We start from the raw sequence: 25,594 nt of genomic DNA, 5'->3' as shown, positions 1-25,594 counted from the left end.
AAATCCAATCAATATTTCAAAAGGCCATTATGAGAGCCACGGTTCCGTGTTGTTCTGAAAATAGGTCCGAGTCAGGTCTCTTTGATTTGGCCTTGAACTGAAAAGAATACACTCGCAGTTTGGCTCTCTCAGTCTCCCAGTTTTCTTTCTAAATGTTTGAATGATGGTGGTTTGGGCAAGAAATTAAAATGTGTATGTCCTCTCAAGTGAAATGTAGCCCCCTTGCTGTCATTTGATGGCTTCCTTTTTGACTTCTGTCCAAGCATGATCAATGTGTCATTTAAATTTTAAATGCAAAATCCATTCAATCACCTCTTCCACAAAATACTGCACTGTTATACAGTATAAAGGCAATAAATTAGCAATCAGTGAATTATTTACTCCGTTTACATATGACACGACTACACTCCCTGTAGATCAGTATCAGGCGGAAATGCAAATGAGGTTTATAAATGAAAACAAAGTCCCCATTGCAATGGCATGAGGCCACATGTTGGCGACTTCTAGAGTAAGCCAACGAAAGAGTCGCTGCAACCGGAGTCCTTAAAATGGCCTCGGCTGCCAGCTCAAGTTGCCCTTCTTTTGTACCTTTGGTGCAGAATTATTTTGGGAATCTGTCTACCTTTTGCACCTGCCCATTCCTCAAAGGCTTAGCAAGGGGCTTGATCAGTTTGTGACCAAATATGTCATAACTTACATATGGCCTTCCTTACAAGATTGCCCTAACGACTGATTCAAAAACCTTGGACTATCGGTGATCCTCAAAGCATGATATAACCATTTGTTTTGGATAAAGGTGCAATTCTGAATTTTAAATCCTGCACATACTGGGCTTTCCTAGTGGTAGTGAAAGCAGTATCACTCAGATGGCACATGGTGAAGAAGACACAAAACACGTAAGGCAACACTTAAGACTGCCATTAAAGTTTGATGGGCCGTTGCCTGGAATTGTCTGAACACAGAGCCGTGCAGTTTCTGGAAACTTGCTGAAGAGGGAGAGTGATGACTGAGAGATGAATGGTTTCATTAGCGGACGGTGCGTCTTGTCCTGTTTGAGAAACAGGAACCAGGAGAGCATGAGGATGGTGAGTGAGTGGTGAGTAGCTGTGAACCTATGACACCTGTATTGGCTGTGTTGAGCATCTGTATTTTATAGGAAACTGGCAAGATGTTAAAGTTTAATATAACTAGGCTGAATCAGTGATTGTTTGTTAATTGATTTGGAATGTCATTTTCCTACCCCCTGTCACATCTCTCTTGTTCCTACTGTTTTGTTGAGGCTGTTTTGTATAACTTTTTGGCAAGTTATAACCCTTCTTTTAATTAAAATTAAACAAATAATTTAATTAAATACAGTTTACTGTTTACAGATGTGATAAATTCTTTCCTTTCTATTCTGTTTTTCCCACTTTCCTGTCAGTGAGCCATGCGCCTTCGCCTCCCTCTTGTTCTTTTGCTCTTGTTCTACTGTCTTATCGCCTCCCACCCGCTCCTATTCTCATGCCCTCCAGGGTGCTGCTGTCCTCGCCCAGGTGTTCTGATCCTGTGTGAGTCATTGGGCCTCCATGTCCTCCCTCGCTCCGTCCCCCTCACCACCTCAGCTTTGTCTGTAGCACGAAACCACCTGTGCAATGTAGACAATGTCCTGTGGCGGTACTCCAGCCTGCAGGAGTTGAGCCTTGGCTACAACCGGTTGGATCGCTTCCCCCGTGGCCTTCCCTCGAGCCTGGAAAGTCTGCAGCTCCAGGAGAACCGCATTACATTCATCACAGCTGGGGATCTAAGGAACCTTGGGAATCTTACACGGTTGGATCTGGAAGACAACCGCATTCGGGCCATCCAGCCAGGGGCACTGCTGAGACTGGCTCGGTTAAGGATGCTGTCTCTGAAGGGGAACCAGTTGTTAAGTCTGCCGTCACACCTTCCAGGTTCGCTAACACACCTGGACGTGTCTGCCAACTGCATTTCGACATTGGATTTGCCTTCGCTTGCTGTGTTGGTCAACCTTCAGGTCCTGAAGATCAACCACAACTGCTTGCGCTCAGTGCCTGAGCATGCATTTGATGGCCTACTCCATCTCCGCTCTGTGGAGCTGGCTAATAACCTGTGGGTTTGTGAATGTGACATTGTGTACCTGTATCGGTGGCTGCTGATGGACAGTTTACGCATGGCAACAGATCTGGTGTGCGCAGCACCATTACACCTGGCACACAAGCTGCTCCTGACCCTCTCTGTTGTGGCTATCTGTCCAAGAATCCTGAAGCCTAGTGAGAGATTAGCACCAGTCAACGCTTCCAAGTTGATGCTGAGGAATTCTTCAAAAGAATCTTCAAATCCTACTTCTGATGTAATCAGAACTGTGAGAACCTCCTGTAGAAGCTCTCTTATGAACTTGAAAGGAAAGTTCCCTTCAGTTGTTAACCATACAGCATCTAGGTCTCATCAGGGGTCAAACCAATCCTCTTGGGAGGGTTTAAGCTATGAACAATGTTTGTTTCTAAACTCCACTTACCTTGTCCCCCAGACAACCCAAACACCCCACAACACGACACCAGATAAGAATCCCGGTTGTACGAACAACACAACCAACATCCAAGATGGTTTGGTTAGCACTTTGGCCCCTACATACTCCACCAGTGCAGAAGGAGTGCAGGTTGAATCCACTCCTCGAACCTTGACCCAGTCAAGTGACCCAGCACTTGTGACGCTCCTCTCTGTACTGTGTGTGTTGACAGGACTACTCCTGCTAACTGTACTCCTGGTGCTGAGGAGCCTCCTTTGGAGGACCCAGAGGGTAGCTCCCCTTCAGTCCTCAGTGAGCAGTCAAAGGAACTCCTAATGTGGTCCAATTGTTGGCTGTTTGTGTCCAGCAAAGGTTTTTTTTTTTTTTTATATAAGCAAAGTGAGAGTTATCGGTCATCGACACGCACCACACCCTCAAGTGATAGTGTTATGAAGAGCGATTAGGATCGTGAAAGGAGGAGAACACTGAGAATTGGAGTTCTGGATGTCTTCTACTTTGTGAGGAGCCGGTGGGTGCAAAAACTTTCACAAATACAGAATAGAGCTGGGAGGTGGATTTTCAGGAATGGGTTATGGTTAAGCCTTTCTCCCATACTTATGGGATTATTTCTTTTAAAAGGCAGAACTTTGCAGTAAAGATAAAGATTATTATTATTAAGGCTCTTAACATGATTTAGTGCATTCGATAACATTAACAAACCATGAACTTTAGCCGTAATACACCATACATAAATGTTAACAAAGTAAGATTTAAGGTGAATTAATTGGTTTATTTTAATGCTAATGAAATGCACCTGCATTCACTAATGTTTATTAAATTCCTTACTGTTGATAATTTACTGCTATAGAGCCCCTAGGGACATGGTGGTGGAAAAGATTTGAGATGGGAGAAAAAAAAATCACAACTTTTGCATCCCCCCAAGAAACTTTTGCTTTCCCTCGCAAAGATAGCCTTCCTGTTGTGTTCTCTCGTGAAATCCGTGTTCTCACGAGAGACTTCTGCGTGGTGGTTCGTGCTTGTATCTTAACAGCATCAATAGAGTAATTTTTTTGTCGAGACAATGCTCTTTCGCATAATATCCTTTTCAGGTGTCTTTCACTTATGTAAAACCGTGCCTCGAACTACGCACAGACCGCATTTCTTTATATTTGAGTCCAAGTTCAAAATTAAACTCTATGAAGCACTCGACTGTGAACCTACGGAGCGGTCAGAACCACAAGCGGGAAAATAAACAGGAAGTGTTTGACCGAACTCATAACAGGTTTCGAGAGGGAACGCAAAAGATTTGAAAAAAAATTGTTCTCCCATACCAAACATATTTTCCACCACCATGTCCCTTTAGGGGTTCCATATACTGGTCTCCAGGTATAAATATTAAAACTTGCTTCATCCTCAGTGAAAGTCATGTTCGTATTGGTCATCATGTCTTCACTTTATTTATGGATGGTATGAACATCAGGTAATTCATGGGATTATCTGACTTATTGAAAAAAACAAAACCTTCAGTTAATGTAAATGTTTAAGTTTAATTACTAATGATTGTTAATGGAGTTCATTGTTCATGAGGATTCAGAAAAATAATAATGAGAATAAAAAGTCTTGATTAATATCATTGGTTCAGTCATGTTACTTTGCTGAAATCCCTCCCAGACAAATACATCATCTTTTAAAAGTTTTATTAAGCTTAAACAGTAGAATATAGCATTAGATTATTTGTGCGTGTATGACTGCAGATGAATGCAGATTGATGACTACAGTTTTGCTCCATGGATTAATCATCTTCAAAAAACAACAACAACAACAACAACAACCAACCAAACAAACCAAACAAACGAAATGCTTCCATCTTTTGTGTGATTCAGAAAGACATTAAAGAGAAACCCCCCCCCCCCCCTTCACACACCATCCCAATATAATTAAATTAAAAAGCCTCCTCTCAACACCTCACATCAACCATCACAATGCAAACATGCTGTTACCCAAAACCCCTGGTAGAGGATCTCCATTTTTCAGCCGTACTACAGGAGGCTGAGGTCACTCGAAGGACAATATGTTTGGCTATGGGCAGCACAGTCTGTGCTTAAATTACACAAAAGATGTCAAGCCGTTTGTCTGCACTGGAGAGAAAGGTTTAAAGGGTGCGGTTTAATTTCTGGCCCCTTCCACTTTCTCCTGGTCCTTCTGTTTGAGTTCGTAGTCGGCCAGTGCGGCCTTGATGGCGTCCTCTGCGAGCACTGGAGGGAAATGAACAGCGCGGTCAGACAGGGACAGGACAATTCCCCGACACTCCACTTAAGATGAGGTACAAAAACGGGACCCGTGTAATACACAAGTAGTAAATCAAGTCTACATGTATTTATATTACGGTTTTAGTAAAGCTTACTAGAGCAGTGAAGCTTCACCGGTGGAAGACACAGCTCCTTGGCAATCTCTGTGTTCTTGATTTTCAGAGCTTCATCGATCTAATGGAGAGAACAGAAGCAGAAACACACACGTCACATGCAGTTGAGAGCAGAATGTTTAATAGCCTGAGGGCAAAAACACACACACATACCGTTTTGCCTTTAACCCATTCTGTGGCCAGGGAACTTGAAGCGATGGCTGATCCACAACCGAACGTTTTGAATCTGGCATCCACTATCTTTCCGTTCTCATCAACCTCGATCTGTAAACACAAGGCACTCCTGGTCACGTGCTTATTCTCAATCTCACTCTCTCTCACCCACACGCACACTAGCAGTGAGAAGATCAAATCCAGTATACCTGCAGCTTCATGACATCTCCGCATGCAGGTGCTCCCACTAAACCGGTCCCCACATTCTTGGCGTTTTTATCCAAGGAACCAACATTTCTTGGGTTCTCGTAGTGATCCACCACCTGCACAATGTCATCAGGAACGAACAGGTTAATAAACTATGATTTCGAGAAACACAACGGGGGGGGGGGGGGGGGTGTCACGTTTCCCAAATGGCTCCCTACAGGCGGTGTAGTGCACTACCTGTGGGTTGGTTAGTTAGTTAGTTAGTTATAGTACACTAGCTGTGGGTTGGTTAGTTAGAGTGCACTAGTTAGTATTAGTCTATACACTGTTATAAAGCGACTAGTTTGGGATTCAGCCCGAGTATAATGAACTTTACGCGTATTTTTTTTATTTTATTTATTTATTTTTTTTACAGCAGAACTATTGAAGATAAATTAACTAAGAAACCATACACGAAGTTTTTTTTCTTTATAATATATCTGTAGAATTTATGACACTGTGTGCTTTCCCCATTAGCTAACTAGAGCTAGCTCCGTGACGACGTAAGAATTCACCTCGGCTTAAAAGTTCTTTCTAGCTTACGGAAAACCGGGAAGAATGAAACATGCAGTAAAACCTTCACTCACTTTTTTGTGGTAACAGCAAACTGCTTTAATTTCTGGCGACGTCAAGTTTCTGCCGAGAAACCCGAAAGACGCGAAACAGCTCCTGACCGCCATGTTCACTGTGACGTTAACAGAAGGGGGCGCGTGCTTATCTGTATTCACCAGTAAACAAACCATCCGCGTTGCGTGCAGCAGGAGGCACTGCGGAGAGTCGAGTCATTTTAAGAACCGATTCGAGAGTCGATTCTCCAGAGTCATTTGCCCAAATGTTCCCAAAAAACTAAGACATAATACAAATAAGGGGAAGGTCATCGTGAGCTGTACTTAAGTACACACTATACTATTACTACTGACGGTAATAATAACAAGGAATATTTACACATTTTCATCTTTCTGTGATATTACATCAGTTGTTCCTTATGTGCTGCCATGCAAGAAAAAAAGCCAAAATCCATAAGCATCTCCTTATTGCGAGAAAAACATCTCATTATAAAAAAAATCTTGTTATTAAGAAACAAACATCTCATGATTATGAGAAAAGCATCTCGTTGTTATGAGACAAACATATAATACTATAAGAAAAGCATCTTGGTATTACGAGACAAACATCTCATTATTATGAGAAAAGCATCTTATGAGACAAACATCTCATTATTTATGAGAAAAGCATCCCTAACCTATTGCAATGCATTATGGAATTTAATAAGTGTGTTGGATATTCTGTTATGCCCTTTCAGATCTGATTGATAAAATAAAGCATCCTAACTAATACTATATAGTGAATGGTATGATTTAATCTCTCTCTCGGTCTGTCTATTTGAATGAAGTGAATCAATGTCACTGTGCAGAGACGACTCTATAGCCTGGGTTCCCAAAGCTTGGAATCGGAGAGTTGACTCTGTTTGCGTTTGACTCCCAGCGCCGTTTAAACCACCGTTCCACTGAGTTCAGTTATTATCACACCAGTGTTAACACTTTCTTTAGCAGAATGTTAGTGATTTATGACTATCCTACAGTATTTTCCTGTTCATAAAGTAGACATTTCATGACATAGGCTAAGAAAAAACAAACGTAGGTCTGGTTTTTATACGGAGCTCATTGGATCAGGCTGTAACTCGGGCACGCGCGTCCTGTTACCAGGCAGATCCTCGCAAACATGGCGGCGACTGGGAACGAAGCGGAGACGTTGTTAGCTGATATCAAGGAGGAGGAGGAAGAAGAGGAAGCCGAGGAGATGGAGCGAGAAATGGAGTCGGGAGAGGAAGAAGCAATGGGCGTTGAGAATTCCGAAGACGAAGAGGACGACGACACATCGGAGGACGAGCGAGAAAATGAAGCAGAAATCCAGCGCTTGGAGGAGCAGGTAAGCTAGGCTAACTTGTTAGCCTTCAGCTCTGAGAATGAATGGTGAAGCCCGGCTGAGCTAGCACGCTAGTTAGCCGTGGTACGCAGTTAACTAAATAGTAAATAAAAGTGTCACATTCTCTTGGTGTAAAGGAAGTTTTTATTGATGGAGATATTTTCAGTTATTGTGCACGCGCACTGAGGTTTAGAGAAGGAGCTAACTACTAGTTAGCATCACCTTCTGCGCAGCTCTCTGTCCAACTTCTGGTCTTTTTTTTTTTTTTTTAAAGAAATGTTTACAACACACGAGCAAATATTTTTGTCGACAAAATGTCCACCTGTACATATGTACTTTCCTGCACTTGATACGCAAAATAAAGGCGCTGGCTGTCCGAGTTAGACACGATGCAGGCTTTGTAGCTAAGGAGCATGTAGTCAAACTGCGCGCGCCATGCTGTGGGCGTGAAGCACAGCGCCTTCTCACAGTCACCCCGAGCTCAGAGCAGCCGTTTGTGGGGAAATACACAGACATTTAAAGCGTGTGTTTGATCCGACGGTGCGTCCGAGACTTCTGCGGACGGTGAACTAGCGACCCGCTGCGTTACTGCGCAACATCCTTTGCTCCAGGCGCCGAAAACTCTTACGGTGAACGTCGGCTCTGTTGATCAGTGTTGCACCGGATGACGTCACAGGCTAGTTTGCATATCGGTTTTATTCCTCGCGGATATTTGCATATCGAATCACAAATGAAGGCACGTGAAGACGGAAGATTTTGGCTTATAATTTATTTATTGCAGAAAGACGTAATCTTTTGGTCTAACTAAACTTTTATGCGTTCATGAGCAATTATACTTTGTATTTAAAGGGAAAAAAGATTTAAAGGAGTTTTTTTTAAGATTAAGTTTGTAATTGGAAGGGTGTTTTTTAAAATTTATATTTGATTAGCCCCACCCACGTTTATGAAGCTCCGCCCCCATGATCTACAGTGGCCCTTAGAGTGTTTCATAAAATGACTGACAGGAGGAGTATCCAAACACAAACAAGCATTTCATACACTTTTGCCAAGGTTTAATCCGGTGGTGGTGGTGGTTTCTTCTTCTATTATGTACCATATATCTTATAATAATAAAAAAAAATCAGCTGTTGCACCTTTTTAAAGATCAAACCCACCTACTTGACCGTTAGAGACCTAATCTTGCCTAATGCACCTCGAAGGAAGCGGTTACTCACTTTTATTGCTGTATCTCCAAGAAGAGATGAAGCTGTTTGGACAAACAGCGGTGATCAGTCATTGGTCACAAGCGTAACACAGTCAGACATTACGCACTGATGGTGAGTCAACTCGTGTAACATCTTAAACATCATAAGCTCTGATATGAGCTGGACAGCCGCATCGAGTTCGATACAGTCACTAGCGCCTGTGCAGAAAGTCACTAGGCTTCTCTTAAAAGTTGCTGCACGTAGCAATAAAGTCTTTAAATTGGCGACACTGGCTGCTCTCTGACTAAATTATTCTGGCTTTGCAAGATTATAACAGCAAAGTCAGTTTGCTCATTTTGTTTATAAGAATTTAACACAGCACGTTTGCCATGTGAACATGAAGAGGGGTTTGTATTTGCGTCTCTTTATCTGTGCATAGCAATCATCGTGTGTAGTGTAAAGCAGAAAGAACAACAGGATGGTGTGAACATTGCCCTATAACAGCACACCCCAAAGGTTTTTATTCCTCTCCGTTCAGAGAGCAAAGAAATTCGCACTTTTTATTAAATATACAACGACGACGACACTTCTTCTACATTTAGTTTCGTTCCATGAAACAAGTACAGAAAGATATAAAAAGCTATTCCTTCATTGGCTGCTCTTTTTCTCTATTGAAGTGAAGTAAAAACACCCCATCTGTCATGAGGAAAGCACAAAGTCCTCTCAGACTCTTTTTGAGGCGGAAAACGTATGGATTGTTACAAAGTGCTGACACTGAGGACTCTTTCCATAAACGTTAAATAAACAGTTTCTAACACAAAACATTGTGGAGTCTTTATTATTATCTTTATGTGGCGCATCCACCATTCAAGGCCCTACGTATGAGCTGTTACTGTAGACACAATAACATATTAGTACAAGTGAGCTGTCAAGTCAAACGAATCCGCACCTTCTGACCAATCAGATTTGAGAATTTAACATGGCCGTGCTGTAATATGCATGAATGTGCGGTTTTGAACGTTAACGCGTGCGACACTGAGCCACACATCTAACGTTTCCTCAGCTGTCGGTGCCGTCTCAGACCTGCAGTATAGCTGTTCACACAGAACAGTGGAGGATCGAGTCGTGTGCATGGGTTCTGTAGTCTTCCTGGTGGTTCTGACAGCAGCATCCACGCTTCGGTTGAACTGGAACGGCTCTACGTCCGTAACATCAGATGGATGAGAGAATACGCAAGGCGGGCAAGAAAATCTTTCATCTCTCGGATTTTAAACATTTTCCACTACATATAACTAGTTCCACAGGTTTTCCTGAACTGAAACATGTTTCTCTTTTGCATGTCTTTCAACCACGAGTAAAGTTCAAGCATTTAACAGCGTGAAAAGGGAGAAAATTTGAAAGATTTAATTTGGACTGCAGCAAAGGAGCATCACAGACATTTTGACAGCTCCTGTCTGATTCAAAGCGGAATGGATTGGGCTTATGTCCATTTCACACCGGCACATATCTGTCCAACAATTAGTTGGAGTTGATTGACATGAATTGGCTACAACACTCTCTCCTCTCCACTAATATCCGGTGTGTGGTGGGCATTCTGGAGCACTATGGCTGCCGTGGCATCATCCAGGTGGATGCTACACACTGGTGGTGGTTCAGGAGACCTCCCCCATACTATGTAAAGTGCTTTGAGTGTCAGAAAAGTACTATATAAATAGTACAAACTGTAACATATACAAAGATTCAGACATGTTTAGGCAGATTGTGTGTGTGTGTGTTGAACTGGCTCCTTACGCAACGTGATCTTTGCAGGAAGAAGCGAAAGCAAGATTAAAAATGAAATTAAATACAAACTTGAGTAAATAAAAACAAACTGTTATGTAATCTGAGCTTTTACTAACGAACGGTATAACATGATTACAATTGACACATTTTTGCAATTTTTACGTCAAAGTCAAGCTCCGCCACAAATTTAGTCTTGGCCGACACTCGCCCACCAGTCAGCTCTCCCCTGTCATGCAACAGCTACCAACCAGGGAGGGTGCTTCCTCCAGATGCATGAAACTTGAAACTGAAGCTTTTCTAACTGTTGCGTCACAGGGCGGCGTAACGCACGTGGAGGAAAGCGCTATCTGCCCTCTTCCGCATACCTGAGCTCACAGATGCCCATGATTGGTTGGTGTCACTGTGATTGACAGGGAAGAGAGTATTACAGCCCTCCCATCCTGCGCTGAAACACTGTCATAATAACACCTGCACACTAGAAGAGAGATTATTTTAAATTTATTTGTTGAGTACCATTAGGCAAGGAGAGTTTTATTATAACTAGCTTTAATAGTGAGACTCCTGTACAATTTGTTGCTATTGGCACGGAATGAATTTCTTTTCCTCAGACCTAATATTCACAATATTGATAATGTAATGTTTTTGCTGTTTTTTTGACAACAATAATCCACCTTCTTCTTTGTGTCTTGTCTTAATTGCGGTCATGCGTGTAATTTTCCCACACACACGATGTCCAAGGGTGGACCAGGGTGTATTATCTGTAATAAAGCCTCTGTTGCTTGTCTATTATTAATCCGTGCACACTGAGAAACTGTTTTCTTTTACATGGTGATTCTGTCATGCTCTTTTGTACGCTTCAGATTTCACTAAACAAACATGAAACCCGCGGGCCGTGCCGTGCTGAGCCGAGGTGTCGAGTGGCGAGAGCGTGATTGGTCTCACACAGAAGGCTGAGCGTAATCTTTTCACTGATCACGGTTCTCCGGTCGCCCGTTCTGACGTTATAACTTTGCCTTTCGACGGTAAATGAAATAAATAAATAAATGCTGCAGTGGCCTTGCTGCTTCACCATTTAGTTCGTTTAGTTTAGTCAGTCATTTTTGTTTTCAGCTCCGTGAGCTTTGCCTTTTATAGAGTTTTGTGACTGCGACTAAATGTGAATTGTTTGCGTGTTTTGGTCATTTACAGTTTGTTGGAGTTTCTCAACATGCGCGTCAGGTCTGAAGAAAACCCTTTCATCCTTTCTGAAATGTTTGCAAACCTGCTCGGTTTGGCTTAGCGTAGGAAAACATTTCCACACGAATAACACAGTGCAGTTAGTGGGACTGGATTTGGGTAAATCCGACTGCTGAATAAATGCTATATTTTTACGTGGAGTTGAATTTTTTTATGTTTGGCGCATTAACGCAGTATAACCATTACTACGAAAGTGTCTGCTTCTTTATTCCTCTGTGTTTCTTAATTTACTGTGGTAGCCTGCTGTTCACAGACATCAGCACTACTGCACAAGTAATTAATGAATAATTGAATTCCGGTTTAAGCTCGTTATCATGCCACTTTGCCGTTGTTATAATTGGCCGTTACACAAGCGGTTGGTGGCGCAGCAGGTAGTGTCGCATCCTGAGCCATCCCCCAATATTTCTGCAGTATTTATGTAATTTCTCTAAAACGCGAAAGTGTTTTCCATTATAAATGTCATGGCCTTTTTAGTTAATCGGTGTGTTTGATGATGATTAACTGTTTAAAAGTGAGTTTCTTCATGTTTGCAGATACATTTGACTCTCTTCATCTTCAAAACTATGGCGTAACGAAGACCACGCTTTACCGCCATACAGTTTTTCACTAACGTCTGCACTCTTTGTCGTGACCTTGCAGCTGTCGATCAACGCATTTGATTATAATTGCCATGTGGACCTGATCAAGCTGCTGAGGCAGGAAGGGAAGCTGTACAGACTGCGCAAGGCCAGGCAGAAGATGAGCGAACTCTTCCCTCTTACTGAAGGTGTGAGCCCAATTTATTTTCTAAGAGTTAGTCTTAGATTCCTATATATATGTACATCCCGTGTTTGTAAAATGGCTTTTGTATACGACAGGTGTATAGTGCATCAACACTCTGTCTTTGGGAGGTTTTTGGGTTCTTACCTCTTTGTAATCCAAATTACAACAAACAATAAAATTAAAAACAAACGACAAACGCATTTAGTTATGTAACTGTTCGTTTGTATTATTCACGCATCTCCTGCTGTGAAGTCCATTGTCCAGGCTTGATTTTACATGAGGTTTATATATAACACGAATAAACAAGTGAATGTCTGCTGTACTTTTTGTATCACTGTGGGTGGTGGCAGGATCTATTCCTGTCCATCTGCTGTGTTAATGCTCGGTGCAGTCTGAAGTTATCGTTCATCTGGGTGCGTTCATTTAACGTGCTTGTGGGACTCCGAGTCACACATCTGAACCTCATGAAATAATTAACCATGATCTTTCTGTTCGACTTGAGCTCCTTATGAGCAGGTAACGAAGTGCAGGAGTCACTGGAATAAAAAAAAACCTCAACAAATTCCTGTCACAGAAGACATTTTTCTAACTCTGAATGAAATAATAACAGGACTGAATGATCTGCGCAGTCTTCCTGTTTTGTATCAGCACACAGTGGCATATAATATAACGTGTCTGTACGTTTTGGGAAATGCGGTGTGTGTTACATGTCGCATTCCTTCACTGACGCTATGTTCTGATTGGCCGCGCAGAGATCTGGCTGGACTGGCTGAAGGACGAAATCGGCTTGGTGGAGGGCGACGAAGCTGAGCGTGAGAAGATCTACGAGCTCTTCGAGAAAGCCGTGACAGACTACATCTGTAAGCGTGGCACCGTTTCTGTAAAACGTCTGAATGAACAGTGATCTGACTCACTCGCTCATACCATAGCTAGTTCAGAAATCTCTCTCGTTTTTTTTTTTACATTGTTGTGGCTTTGTTTTTACCCTGCATCTGGCAGTTAAAGAGAACAGCTGGCATGTTGTATATAACTGACCTATTAAAATTCCTTGTGTGTGGATTTATGATATTAGACTTTGCTCTATATTTGAGTTTCTAATCAGGAAAAACCCATGTGCATGATTGCAAAAGAGATTGCTTTAAAAAAAAAAATCCATGACTCATTGTTGATTGTGATAGAGCAGATGTTATTGGTTGGTTTCTTAAAAAAAAAAACCCCCAAAACAAAACCTGGAAGGCTTATCTGTGGTAGAAAGTGCAGTGAAGCCCCAAGGATGTTTCCCAGACAGCAGATAAGACAAATAAAAATAGAAAAAAAAAAAAAAAATATATATATATATATATATATATATATATATATATATATATATATATATATATATATATATATATATATTTATATATATATTTTTTAAAGACAGTTCTTTAAGAAATTGTCTGACATTGCAGGAGGAGGTGGCGGATCACTGCTCTTTATGGGCATTTTTTTTTTTTAACTCGTTGTCTCTTCCACAGGTCCTGATATCTGGTTGGAGTATGCGCAGTACTCTATAGGTGGCATGGGGGCTGCGGGAGGCATTGCCCGGGTGCGCACCACCTTTGAGAGGGCTCTGACCGCTGTGGGTTTGCACATGACCAAAGGAGCTGCGCTCTGGGAGGCCTTCCGGGAGTTCGAGATCGCCATCCTCTCTACCCTCCAGGTATCCAAAATCTGTTGCTTTTCTTCGAGTGCACAAAGATCTTTCCTTCGATTCAAGTTTTTGTGTGGGATGTAGCCGGTTCATGCGAAGATCTTGGTCTCTGCTGCAAGGGATTAAACGTTAACGCGCTCTGCTATCTGTTACAGCCTCCTCCCGGCAGCGTCTCGAGTCTTGAGCAACAGGAGCAGGTGAACGCGCAGCTTGAAAGGATCCACACTCTCTTCAGAAGGCAGCTTGCCATACCGCTAATGGGTAAAGAAGTTACCTCCCTTTCTGATCCTTTCATACGGACACAAACACCTCTTATCCCTGTATTCCGGTATGTCTCTGTCTAACGTCAGTTCATCTGCTTCTGTCTGAGACAATAATGAAACAATGAAGCAGGCTGGAGACCCAAATAGAGCTTTAGTTACATCCCTAATGAATATAATGCACCAGCTTCCCAGTTCGACCATCTAAAGCTCTAAGACTGAGCTACAGTCTAGATAAACGTGACGCGACGACAAACGGTACACCCAGAGTTAAAAAATAATATCGAATGAAAATGTGAAAGAAAAAAAAAATTCCATACTTAACACCGTTCCATGTTAATATATTTTAAGTTTGAAAACTCACTGCATCATAAGTGTGTGGTTTCAGATTTTCCATGCAAACCTACACATGCGCATGTGCTGTAAGAAGCCAAGAGCTGCCCACCCACTCCACCTGCGCCTAGCCAGATGGTGTGTGTGTGTGTGTGTGTGTGTGTGTGTGTGTGTGTGTGTGTGTGTGTGTGTGTGGTGGTGATTAAAAAAAAGTGAGAGCCAAAACTGCTCCTTTCCTCATTGAACAAAGCCAAAACACATTTTATGTTCCTGAGCATCTTGGCTCATGTTTCCCTGTCTCCCTGGCTTTTATGCTCTTTTCTAGGAAGTCTATATTCCTGTATGACTGCAGTAACCTGCTTTGGTTCTGGTGTTTCATATGAGCTTGAACAAGAATTGCGTGCATAAAGGAAGAAAGAAAAAGTGTGTGTTGTATAATCAGTTATACTTAATCTATGCTATACCATTTTAATAGGTTAATCATGCAGCTATCCAATCAGCCAATCACGTGGCAGCAGCACAGTGCATAAAAAGATGCAGCTACATGTCAAAAGATTCAGTATATGTTCACATCCAACATTTGAAGGGGGGGGGTGGTGATCTCTGTGACTGTAACCATGGCATGGTTGTTGGTACCAGATGGGCTGGTTTGAGTTTTTCAGAAACTGCTGATCATCTGGGATTTTTCACACACGCAACAGTCTCTAGAGTTTACTCAGAATGGTGTGAAAAACAAAAATAACACCCTGTGAGCAGAGGGTCTGCAGGCTGAAATACCTTGTTGAGGAGGGAGGTCAGAGAAGAATGACCAGACTGGTCTTTACAACTGTGGTGAGAAGAAAGGCAGCATGTCAAACCTTAAAGCAGAGGGGATTTGACAGCACAAAACCACATCGGTTTCCACTTCTGTCAGCCAAGAACATAAATCTGAGACTACAGTGAGCACAGGCGTACCAAAACTAGATCAGGTCTAATAACACGCTGCCTAGATGGTAGGGTCAAAATTTGGCATCAGTAGCATGGATCCATGGACCCAGCCTGCCATGTGTCAACAAGTCATGCAGGTCAACAGGTACTGTGGGGAATGTTCTGGGTATAATATAATATCAGTTGAGCAAGGGGATTTTGAAAGGAATAGCCTTATCTGAGTGCTCTTGACTACGTGCATCCCTTTATGGCCACACCTTATAATGGCAACATCCAGCATGATGATAATGCACCATGCCTCAAAGCAGACGTCTTTTCAGACTGGTAAAGAACGTCCAATGTCACCACACACAGAAAAACTGTTAATTATATGAGAGTTTGATCATGGAAGAAAGTGGTCCACATTGACAAAATGGTGCTTGCTAGTAGGCCCAATCTATCTAGTTCTACAGAAAGGAGACTGTCTTTGAGTAAGCAGCGTTGCTCTAGGTTAAAGTAGTTTTGGTTTTATATGAGCGCTAAATGCATAATGCAAATAGGTTTGAATGTCTTTTGAGAGGAAACATGCTCACAAACTGAACGCTTCATACTAAGAGATATGATTTAAAAACTGCATGCCCCGTGAGAGGCCCTGATCCTAAAAACTGAAGAGTGAAAGAACGCGTGGTTTCGGTGCATCGAGTGTATGTTAATAAGCATTCTATGACATGTAGATATGGAGAGCACATACACCGAATACTCTGACTGGACGGATGAGGGTGTGCCGGAGACGGTCACGCAGCACTACAAGCGAGCGCTGCAGCAGCTGGAGAGCCGCAGGCCTTACGAGGAGGCTCTGGTATAACACGCATCGTATTTCTACAAATGAAAAACATTGCAAAACTATCCACCTTGTTCACGTGTCTCTGTGCTTCTCCCTGTGCTGTAGCTGGTGTCGGAGCCACCGAAGATGGCGGAATATCAGAGTTACATCGAGTACGAGATTAAGGATGGAGACCCTGCTCGAGTTCAGATCATATTCGAGAGAGCACTGGGGGAGAACTGCTTAGTTCCTGATCTTTGGGCCAAATACACTATCTATCTGGTAAGACATATAAAGATGCTACTCGGCGACATTGTGTCTAGTCGGTCAGACCTTAGCTACACATGGGGGGTGGGGGGCAAAATAATAATTGACTTTTAAAGTTTATATATTTTAAAAATAAAGTTTTCTTTATTAAAAAACTTTTTGATTGACAAATTTCTATGAAAGTTTAACTAAAGATTTAAGAATTTATATTCAAATGTTTTTGAATAGTAATCATCCTGTAATTATATACTGATATACAAAAACAAAGGTCTGTAACACTTCACTTGCCATTTTGCATACAATATACAACGTGACATACCGTAATTAAAAAAAAAATAAAAAATCAAATTATTCATATTTGATTTTATTTATTCGTTCGCGGTCACTGATATTTAGCTAGCTTTTGCATTTATTATGAGATCCATGTAAAAAAAAAGAAAAAAAAAAAAAGAAGCCATTTTGAGGCTTACTTTAGGCCCACATGGCTTTCCATCATTACAGCAAACATCTTAAAACACAATAAAACAGCTTTCGAGACTCAGCCACAATAGAAGAATGCCTCCAGTAAGTGCCTGTTGAAAAGTTTTAAGTTCTTACATAAAGTGCACCAAGATCCATAGAGTGTTGCTGTATAAACTCATCACGGAATTCTCAATCAAATTGGATGTTGAGGTACACGCTCTTTCAGTCGGTATGTCAGGCTGCTTCTTTTTTTTCTATTTTCTTTTTAAATCATCCACCTGCTGCATCTCGCTCAATTTATTCAAGAGTGCTTTAATGACATGCTAATGAGATGCGATAGCCACAAACGCACAACGGCCCATTAGGGGGTTTAGCACAGATGGGGAGAGGCGGGAGAGTGAGAGATGAGGAACAGAGAGCTTCAGGTGGAACGGAGCAGAGCAGGAGCAAGAGGAAACACTTCTCTAGATAAATAGAGGGAAAAGCTCTTTCTTCCATGTTAAAAGGGAGAGAAAACGCCTTCCAGATGAGCAGCCAGAGCATCGATTTACATGCATTTTAGCTTCTTTTTCTTCTTCTTGACTGCTGCGTTGAGGACGCTAATCCAAGCCTGACACAGTGGTGCTTAGTTTTATCCAGAAAGGTTCTCTAGTGGCTCATGTAGTGCATTAAAAGCTGATTAAAATCACACCAGCTGTGCATAACTGAATGCTTTTTTTAAACATATAATTTTTATTTTATTTTTATCTTTAAACACATTCTTGGTTTTTCCCCCTAATGGTTTCATCTGATATATTTATTGCTCGATGCTTGATAAAGAAGAACTTCATGTAAAAAACAAAACAAACAAAAAAAATAGGTCGGACTAATTTCTGGAAATAATAGCTGCTTTGCTACATCCAAGTGGTGTAAAATGTGTTTAACTTCATCTTCTGTGCAGAATGTAGGCAGAAATGTTGAAAAATAATAATAATGAAGAAATGCATTTAGTTTCCCCTGTTAAGTTCAGATGTCTGGCAGTGTGCAGACGCACATACTTCTGTAGTGTTTCTCAGGGAATACACATTTCACTGGGCTGTGAATAAATACCGCTGTCAAGCTTATTCAGTTAACGTGAGGAAGATGCTGGAAAAACAACCGGTAGCGTGGTATAATTCGGAGAACAGCACGTTGCATGTTGCAATTCGCCGTCTCCAAAACTCCTAAAATGATCATTTCAGAAATGGATTCAAACAGCTTCTACACAAGACTTAGGGCTGGGTTCCAGGACTTTTATTTGTTGTTTTTTTTTGAAGCAGAAAGCTGGCTCCCTCTAGTAGTAGACAAACTGAAGTGTTGGATTACAGAAGTGTTGGATTGGAATCCAATCTGGCACTAACAGAGACTGCTTGCTGGTCATAGCAGTTTGAAACCCTGTAAAATGACTAGTAATATAAAGTGACAACTTTATATTCGTAGGTAATGAAATATACGAATGCTTTTGAGATGTGTATGTGGTCAGTGCGGACTGTCTTGGACGCCGTGTTCGTCAGATCTGCCACAGGAGCAGCCTTGTATTGACAAAGCACACGGTACAAACCAAAAAACAAAAATACATCTGTAATCCATAACCATTTGAAGACCACTAGGGCAATGAAAAAGCTTGTGTAACTTGTGATTTCCTTGAAAGTCAATGCCACCTGCAAGGAAAAAAAAAAGGTCTCGTAATTAGTATAATTAGTAACAAGTTATTTTAATATCATTCCTCCAGGATCGCCAGTTGAAGATCAAAGATCTGGTGTTGTCTTGTCATGAACGAGCAGTCCGGAACTGCCCCTGGACCATGGGCCTGTGGAAAAGCTACCTGCTGGCTCTGGAGAGACACTGCGCAGAGCATCACATAGTCTCCGGTACTGGACACAAACGACAGAAAGCAATAATATACAGACAGATGACAAAGTAATGGGAAAAAGTAAAGGTGCTGGGTCACCATGAGCCACCAGAAGAGCATCCAGATTCCGCAGTGCTTGAGCGATGAACCCCGTTCTTCTAAAAAATTTTCCTTTAGCATAATAGTGTTATGATGATGAAGATGATGATGGTGGTGGTGGTGGAGAGTGTCACTCCAAAGTCTCCCTATAGGCATTAAATTTTTGTTGGACTCTAGTGAGTGTGAAGGCCAGAGCATATCCCACATACCTCATGCCCTGTGGATTGGGGCGGAGTCATCCTGGGAGATCAGCGGAGACAAGTGGAGCTCAAAATAAATTGTGGGGTTTTTTCCCTCTTTTAGTTGGTCACCTGTCTGTACATGTTGAAATACGAATGTGTATTAATTAGCGGCGACGTTACCAGCGATGCCGATTTAACGTGAAATAGCACGGTTCGTCACATCTTACTTCAGATTTGTTTTTCTGTAGACGTGTTCGAAAAGGCACTGAATGCTGGCTTCATACAGGCCACGGATTACGTGGAGATCTGGCAGTCGTACCTGGATTACCTGAGGAGACGTGTCGATTTTAGCAAAGGTGAGAAAACGACTTTGCGGTGCATTTTTAAGAAATTCTCTCAGCCGTAACGTAGACTGACCACGACGTGTTCAGTCTCCGAAGAGCTTTGAGCTGTGGTGCATTTTGCCGTCATGACGACTCCTTGTGCCAACCTCCCAAAACATAAGGAGTCATTACTCCCTTCCTACATGTTCATAAAATCATACGTATAGCAAATTTATTACAATAAGTAATTCATAATTCGTTATCCCACTAAAGCAGCAGCAATCTGAACTCTAATGACCAAGGAAATAAATGTTTGGACGGATGTGATGTAATATTCTGAAGTTATTTATTAAGAAACCTTTGGAGTGTAATTACTCTTTAAAAGCAGAATTGTAGCAGAAAGCTGGAGGTCACTCAGATGTACACGTATTTCCACTGTAAATATAATTTTATAAATATCTACCATGTCTGCTATTTTACAGTGTTGGATGAAATTAGGGCAAGTACAACCCTGGTTCCAAAAAAGTTGGGACAATGTGTAAAATGTAAATAAAAATTCGGATGCAATGATTTACAAATCTCATAAACCCATGTTATTCATAATAAAACATAGAAAACATATCAAATGTTTAAACTGAGTAAATGTTCTGTGTTCAGGAAAAAAAGGTCATTTTTAATTTTTTCTCAAAAAATTTCTTTGTTGCCCCAGTCCAACTTTTTTGAGACACGTTGCAACCATCGAATTCAAAATTATCATATTATTTTCCTTAAAATGGTACATTTACTGAGTTTAAACATTTGATATGGTTTCTATGCTTTATCGTGAATAACGTGGGTTTATGAGATTTAGCAAATCATTGCTTTCTGTTTTTATTTACATTTTACACAGCATCCCAATTTTTTCAGAATTGGGGTTATACTGTATTTACAGACAAACATTAGAGTGAGCTCGACTTCCATTTAAAGTCTCATAGCTCAAGGGTAGAACTAGAGGAGCAAACATCAGACACCAAGCCTGCCCCTGTTGATTGACTACGTTTAGGGTTAAGTGCACATTGTATAAAAGCTTAAAACGGTTTTAAAAAATAAATAAAGGTTGTACTTCAGTAATTTATTGATTTGGTAATTGATTACAGAGGGGAGCAGAGAGCTAGAGGAGCTGCGGGCGGCCTTCACACGCGCTCTCGACTACCTGAAGCAAGACGTGGAGGAACGTAAGTGGTGTGCTGTGTGTTAAACTGCCATTGTGCCAGAGCAAATTTACAATCTTTCTTTATTATAAACAGTGCGGTTTTGGTTATGACAAACCAAACAGGTTTTTATTTATGAAATTGTTTTTAAAAAAAAATGCAGATTCACACGTCTGTTAATCACTTAAATAGGCACGTGTGCGGCTCATAATATATTTTTGCTGTGGCCATCTGGTTACAGGGTTTACGGAGAGTGGTGATCTGTCCTGTACAATAATGCAAATCTGGGCCAGGATAGAGGTGAGTACACATCCCACATCCACCATTATAACATCCTCTTAAGACTAAACATGTTAGAAGAAGTTAATGTTATTTTCATTTCACAAATGTTGGTTGAACAAAAAATGAGCAGTATGCTGGGAGAGTAAGTTTACAAACATAACGATGCGCATGTAAATTTTATTTTCATCAAGAAAATAATTTTTTTTTTATTATGTTTTATTATCCGTGTAAAAAACAATGTCCCTGCAAGTCTTGCAGCTGTAGCACATCTGAGACCACTTTGGTTGAACCAGGCCATTTTTTCCCTAATGGCACCGTTTGTTCTCTTCAACAGGCTTTGCACTGTAAGAACATGCAGAAAGCACGGGAACTCTGGGATCACATCATGACAAAAGGGAACGCGAAGTATGCCAACATGTGGCTGGAGTACTACAATCTGGAGAGGTCAGTGTCGTACAGCCAACAATGTTCTTCTCAAAATCGGCACGTCGTTCCTCATCTGGTCAGCTGCAGACAATAAAAAGCAAAAAAAACCCAAAAAAACAAAGTGCACAACTCTGCCGCAACTTTCGTTACTTTCAACACAACTTATAGAAGTGATTGACGCGTTTAGTTTCTGGATTTTGTGTGTGCGGTAATACTGAAATGGTATCTGTTCTCAGGTCGTATGGAGACGCTGCACACTGTAGGAAAGCTCTTCACCGAGCTGTGCAGTGCACGTCAGATTATCCAGAGCACGTGTGTGAAGTTCTTCTCGCGTTTGAGAGGGTCGAGGGTAAGTGCTGCGGCGCTCAAAACAAACTTCAAGCTGTTTTGGCCAGACGGGGGATTTTATTGTGCTGGAAGAAATATACATTTAGAAAAATTCCTCTCCTCGTCATGTCTCTGCTTTCTCTTCTTGTCTCGTCTCTTCTCATTCATGATTTTCTTGTCTATTCTCTTCTTCTTTACTCGTCTGTGACCTTGTTTCGCCTCTCCTCTTAATATTTCGATTGATCTTATACACTTTTTTTTATTTATCTTTTTCTCATTTGTTCCTTCTTGTACATCTCTAGCTGTTTTATGTATCATATTGTTAAATACTCAACTTCGTTTTTCTTTTCCTCCCTCACCTTTTTTTTCTTCTTTTTTTTCCTGTGCTGCTTTCTGGTGTTCTGTGACGCTGCATGATTATATCCACCCGCAGGTTCTCTGGAGGACTGGGATGCTGCTGTACAGAAGACCGAGTCGAAACTGAATCGAGTGAATGAGCAGAGAGCGAAGGTAAGACCGCATATTCACCTGTCCTGTTGTCCCTTTTCGAGTTTAAACTAACTGAAATAAGAGAAGGTGAGTAATGCATTAACAGAAGTTGAGAAGTTGCGTGTCCTGCCCTGAGCTGAGATGAGGCTAGATCGGTCCGTGTTTACTTTTTACTAAGGCAGGTGCATAGCTACAGCCATGTTACTGATCTGCCACTTACAGTCGAAAGGAAGAAGCAAATAAGAACATCTTTCACTGACCGTGATGCCGAAGCTGAGAGGCTGTGATAGGGATGGATGACATTTTCTTTATCTGTGAATTATTCCCGTTTTCCTAAGTTGGAATGTCTAATTGCTTTAATATGTGGGCCATTAATCTCTGAAACCGTATTTGTCCTGTCAAACGCATCCGATGAAAGCCATGTGCTTTTTTTTTCACATTGCGCCCGATCTGTGTTTCTGTACAGGCGGCAGAGAAAGAGGCCCTGCTGGTCCAGCACGGAGACGACCGGGCTGAACAGCGTCGCAAAGCCAAGGCCGAAAAGAAAGCGCAGAAAAAAAGCCAGAAGACTAACAGGACAGGAGACAAGAGGAAGGCGGACGACGTGGGTGAAGATGAGTGGGGAGAGGAGACTGGTAAGGACGGTTACGAAGAATGCAGTCTGGAATAAAGCAAACTCTTAATTTAATTCGTTAATTCTTATACTAGTACGTGGTTTTTCCAGAGCGCAAGAGGCACAGGGGTGAGGAGGATGCCTCGGAGGAGCAGATGGAGACGGAAGACGGGCTGTTCGGGCGCCGTGCTCCTCCGCAACACAAACAGGAGACTCCGGCCGCCGCGAAAAACCAGCAGGTGGCGAGAGAAGTAAAAAAAACAGCGGCCAGGATGCCCGACGAGCGCAACGACTCATGCAGTGTCTTCATCAGCAATTTAGCCTTCAACATGGAAGACCCCGAGGGTAAACTGAAGGCCGCGTTCGAGAGCTGCGGCACCGTCGTACAGGTGCGACCCGTGTTCGCTGCAAAGGGCGCCTTCAGAGGATACTGCTACGTGCAGTTTGAGGACGAGCTGGGCGCTCGGGAGGCGCTCAAGTTGGACAGGCAGGAAGTGGATGGGCGGCCCATGTTTGTGTCTCCCTGCATAGACAAGAGCAAAAACCCCGACTTTAAGGCATGCGCAGCACTCAGATATATATACGCAATATTTTTGAGCAGAATTCCAGTATAGCGTCAACTCGAACTGCCAGTCAAATTATTTATCATGTCTGTGTTTTTGCCAGGTCTTCAGATACAACACATCAATGGAGAAGCACAAAATCTTCATCTCGGGGCTGCCTTTCAACTGCACTACAGAGAAGCTGGAGGAGTTGTGCAAGGAGCACGGTGCGGTCAAAGCTGTCCGCCTGGTCACTAACCGCTCCGGCAAACCCAAGGTTTGCGATTTCTTTTAAAACATAGTCCCATTAACCCCGACTATACTTGGGTTGTTATGACCTTTAAAATCGAATTTATGGAAAAAATTTCCATTTCCCTCCTCCTTACTTGCACCAAACATGGAAAAGAGTTTTATTGCTCTGTTTCCATAATTGATGAGGTGCTTCTGTGATATATTGAAGAATACAACTACTAAAGTTGATGCGATTGTTAATAATAATAACAATGATAATAGGCATCGTCACAAGATTTGCGCGCGTGTTCCGCAGGGCCTGGCCTACGTGGAGTTTGAGAACGAGGCGCAGGCGTCTCAGGCCGTTTTAAAGATGGACAGGACGAAGCTGGAGAATCACGTGCTCTCTGTGGCCATCAGTAATCCGCCAACCAGGAAAAACGAATTCATGCCAGTGCTGGGAGGCGCCGCGCCTCGGCAGATTCAGGGCACGTGAGTACAAGTTACAGGATTATGTCCGAGTTTTACAAAGCTCCGACACTGGAGACTCCTTTTAAATGTTAAACACATTCAGACAACGGAATGACTTTTGCCAAAGTATTGTCTAAGTGTCAGCATCTATAAGTCAGAATTCCTGTATCGTGACACTGCTACTGTAGACTAGGATGCTACAGCATCCAGAACAAGTGTCCAAGTGTTAATCGACACCTTCTGACCAATCAGAATCGAGAATTGAACAGCGCTGTGGTGTAACAGGCTTTATTTTAGTGACACATAATATAAGATCACTAATCTTACAATGACTGCGATTTTTAATCCTAAAGCAATATTTTTATTTATTTTTTTAATGTTATGATTTCAGTCGTGGAAAAGGACGCACGCAGGTGTCTTTGCTTCCTCGCTCTCTGCACCGTCAAAACATACCACAGGCGAAAACAGAGAACGGCACCGCATCCAGACGGCAGGACGGCATGAGCGACGGAGCGCAAGCGGAAAACCCCGGAACAAAGCCCCTTTCCAACGAGGATTTTGCAAAGATGCTCCTGAAAAAGTGAAGAAAAAAACAACCCAGAACACAACCTGTTAACTTGCCTTGTGTCAGAAGCCATTCTGTGTCCTTAATGCGGTAGAGAAGAAGAAAAGCAGCGCTTTATGTCCTTTTTTCCCCTGTAAATACATGAACATACATGAAGTTCAATAAAAAAAGGTTTTAAGAGTATGTCCTTGAAACTAAAATAGGGTTAATTCTTTTTGTACATGTCAAATAATCCGTGTGACCTTTTTTGTTGTTTTAAAATGAGGCTTATGTGAGACCTTAATATTTACTACAGAAGTATAGTGTGTTAAAAATTAGAAACTGTATGTATTTGCCATCAATTTGCTGTCCCCCCATACACTGCTTTTGGTGAGAAAAGAAAAAAACAAAAACAACAAAAAAAACCCCTGTGATTTGTTAAGCATAATTTATTTGCAGTGCTGGAGCCCTGGGATTGCTCGTTGTGTTGAAAATTAAGAATCCAGAACACGATTCGTAGACACGACTCCTTTTATGGATTCAAAAAGTTCTATAATTAACGTGTTTTCAGATAACTAGATAAAAAATAATTCAGTATTTAGTAGGAACCGTTTTTTTTTTTTTTTTTTTTTTTTTTTTTTTTAAAATATCCGCTACGTAACACTTGTTTTTCTCTGGAATTCTTAATCGGTAGCGTTGTGTTCTTTCGAGCTCCTGGTGTTTTTCATTTTGAAAAAACTTCTGAGTTTGTTGTCTCACGTAAGTCGAGCCCTGTTTTTAGGATTTCTAGTTCCAGATGGCTGACACAGTAGGTTCTGCCTAATCTTGTTGGCACAGTATTGAGAAATACGACTAGGTGTTCAAGCGAGGCTAGACGTTTCTGTTCCGTTCTCAGAAAGCACAAATCTAGAACCTGATTCAAGTCAAGGTCAGTGTGGAGTTCTATCGTTTGAAACACGGTTCTCGCAGTAATCGAGTTCTGGGGTTTGATCCGATTGGGTTAGGTCTTGATTTCTTCCGTCTGGTCTCTGTGACGTTGCCTTAGACCGT

The 25,594-nt window shown here is 41.8% G+C and overlaps 2 protein-coding genes across 2 annotated transcripts; one reads left to right on the top strand and one right to left on the bottom strand.

Moving 5' to 3' along the window:
* Positions 1–4,183: 4,183 nt before the first annotated feature.
* iscu (iron-sulfur cluster assembly enzyme) lies at positions 4,184–6,068 on the bottom strand. The gene is made up of 5 exons (XM_017452107.3): positions 5,912–6,068; positions 5,288–5,401; positions 5,079–5,189; positions 4,908–4,986; positions 4,184–4,758 (listed from the first exon to the last, which is right to left on the bottom strand). The coding sequence occupies exons 1-5, from the start codon at positions 6,065–6,067 to the stop codon at positions 4,670–4,672; spliced, it is 549 nt and encodes a 182-aa protein (XP_017307596.2). The 5' UTR covers position 6,068; the 3' UTR covers positions 4,184–4,669.
* A 707-nt stretch (positions 6,069–6,775) lies between these two features.
* sart3 (spliceosome associated factor 3, U4/U6 recycling protein) lies at positions 6,776–25,232 on the top strand. The gene is made up of 19 exons (XM_017452105.3): positions 6,776–7,253; positions 12,092–12,218; positions 12,967–13,074; positions 13,729–13,913; positions 14,060–14,165; positions 16,138–16,262; positions 16,353–16,508; positions 18,706–18,844; positions 19,355–19,462; positions 20,566–20,643; positions 20,861–20,919; positions 21,236–21,345; positions 21,564–21,676; positions 22,088–22,164; positions 22,610–22,778; positions 22,868–23,313; positions 23,423–23,575; positions 23,846–24,021; positions 24,392–25,232. The coding sequence occupies exons 1-19, from the start codon at positions 7,047–7,049 to the stop codon at positions 24,582–24,584; spliced, it is 2,835 nt and encodes a 944-aa protein (XP_017307594.1). The 5' UTR covers positions 6,776–7,046; the 3' UTR covers positions 24,585–25,232.
* Positions 25,233–25,594: the final 362 nt, after the last annotated feature.

This window comes from Ictalurus punctatus, chromosome 22 (assembly GCF_001660625.3).
Source record: "Ictalurus punctatus breed USDA103 chromosome 22, Coco_2.0, whole genome shotgun sequence".
NCBI classification, from domain to species: Eukaryota; Metazoa; Chordata; class Actinopteri; order Siluriformes; family Ictaluridae; genus Ictalurus; species Ictalurus punctatus.
Note: the sequence above shows the minus strand (reverse complement) of the source record. Positions and strands in the feature narration are given on the sequence as shown.

Coding starts and splice junctions, on each gene's coding strand:
- iscu (XM_017452107.3), bottom strand. CDS start 6,067: ATGGTTTGTTTACTGGTGAATACAGATAAGCACGCGCCCCCTTCTGTT. Junction 4,987..5,078: donor AATGGGTTAAAGGCAAAACG/GTATGTGTGTGT, acceptor TCTCTCCATTAG/ATCGATGAAGCTCTGAAAAT. Junction 4,759..4,907: donor GGTGAAGCTTCACTGCTCTA/GTAAGCTTTACT, acceptor ATTTCCCTCCAG/TGCTCGCAGAGGACGCCATC.
- sart3 (XM_017452105.3), top strand. CDS start 7,047: ATGGCGGCGACTGGGAACGAAGCGGAGACGTTGTTAGCTGATATCAAG. Junction 16,263..16,352: donor GGCCTTACGAGGAGGCTCTG/GTATAACACGCA, acceptor CCTGTGCTGTAG/CTGGTGTCGGAGCCACCGAA. Junction 20,644..20,860: donor GAAGCAAGACGTGGAGGAAC/GTAAGTGGTGTG, acceptor ATCTGGTTACAG/GGTTTACGGAGAGTGGTGAT.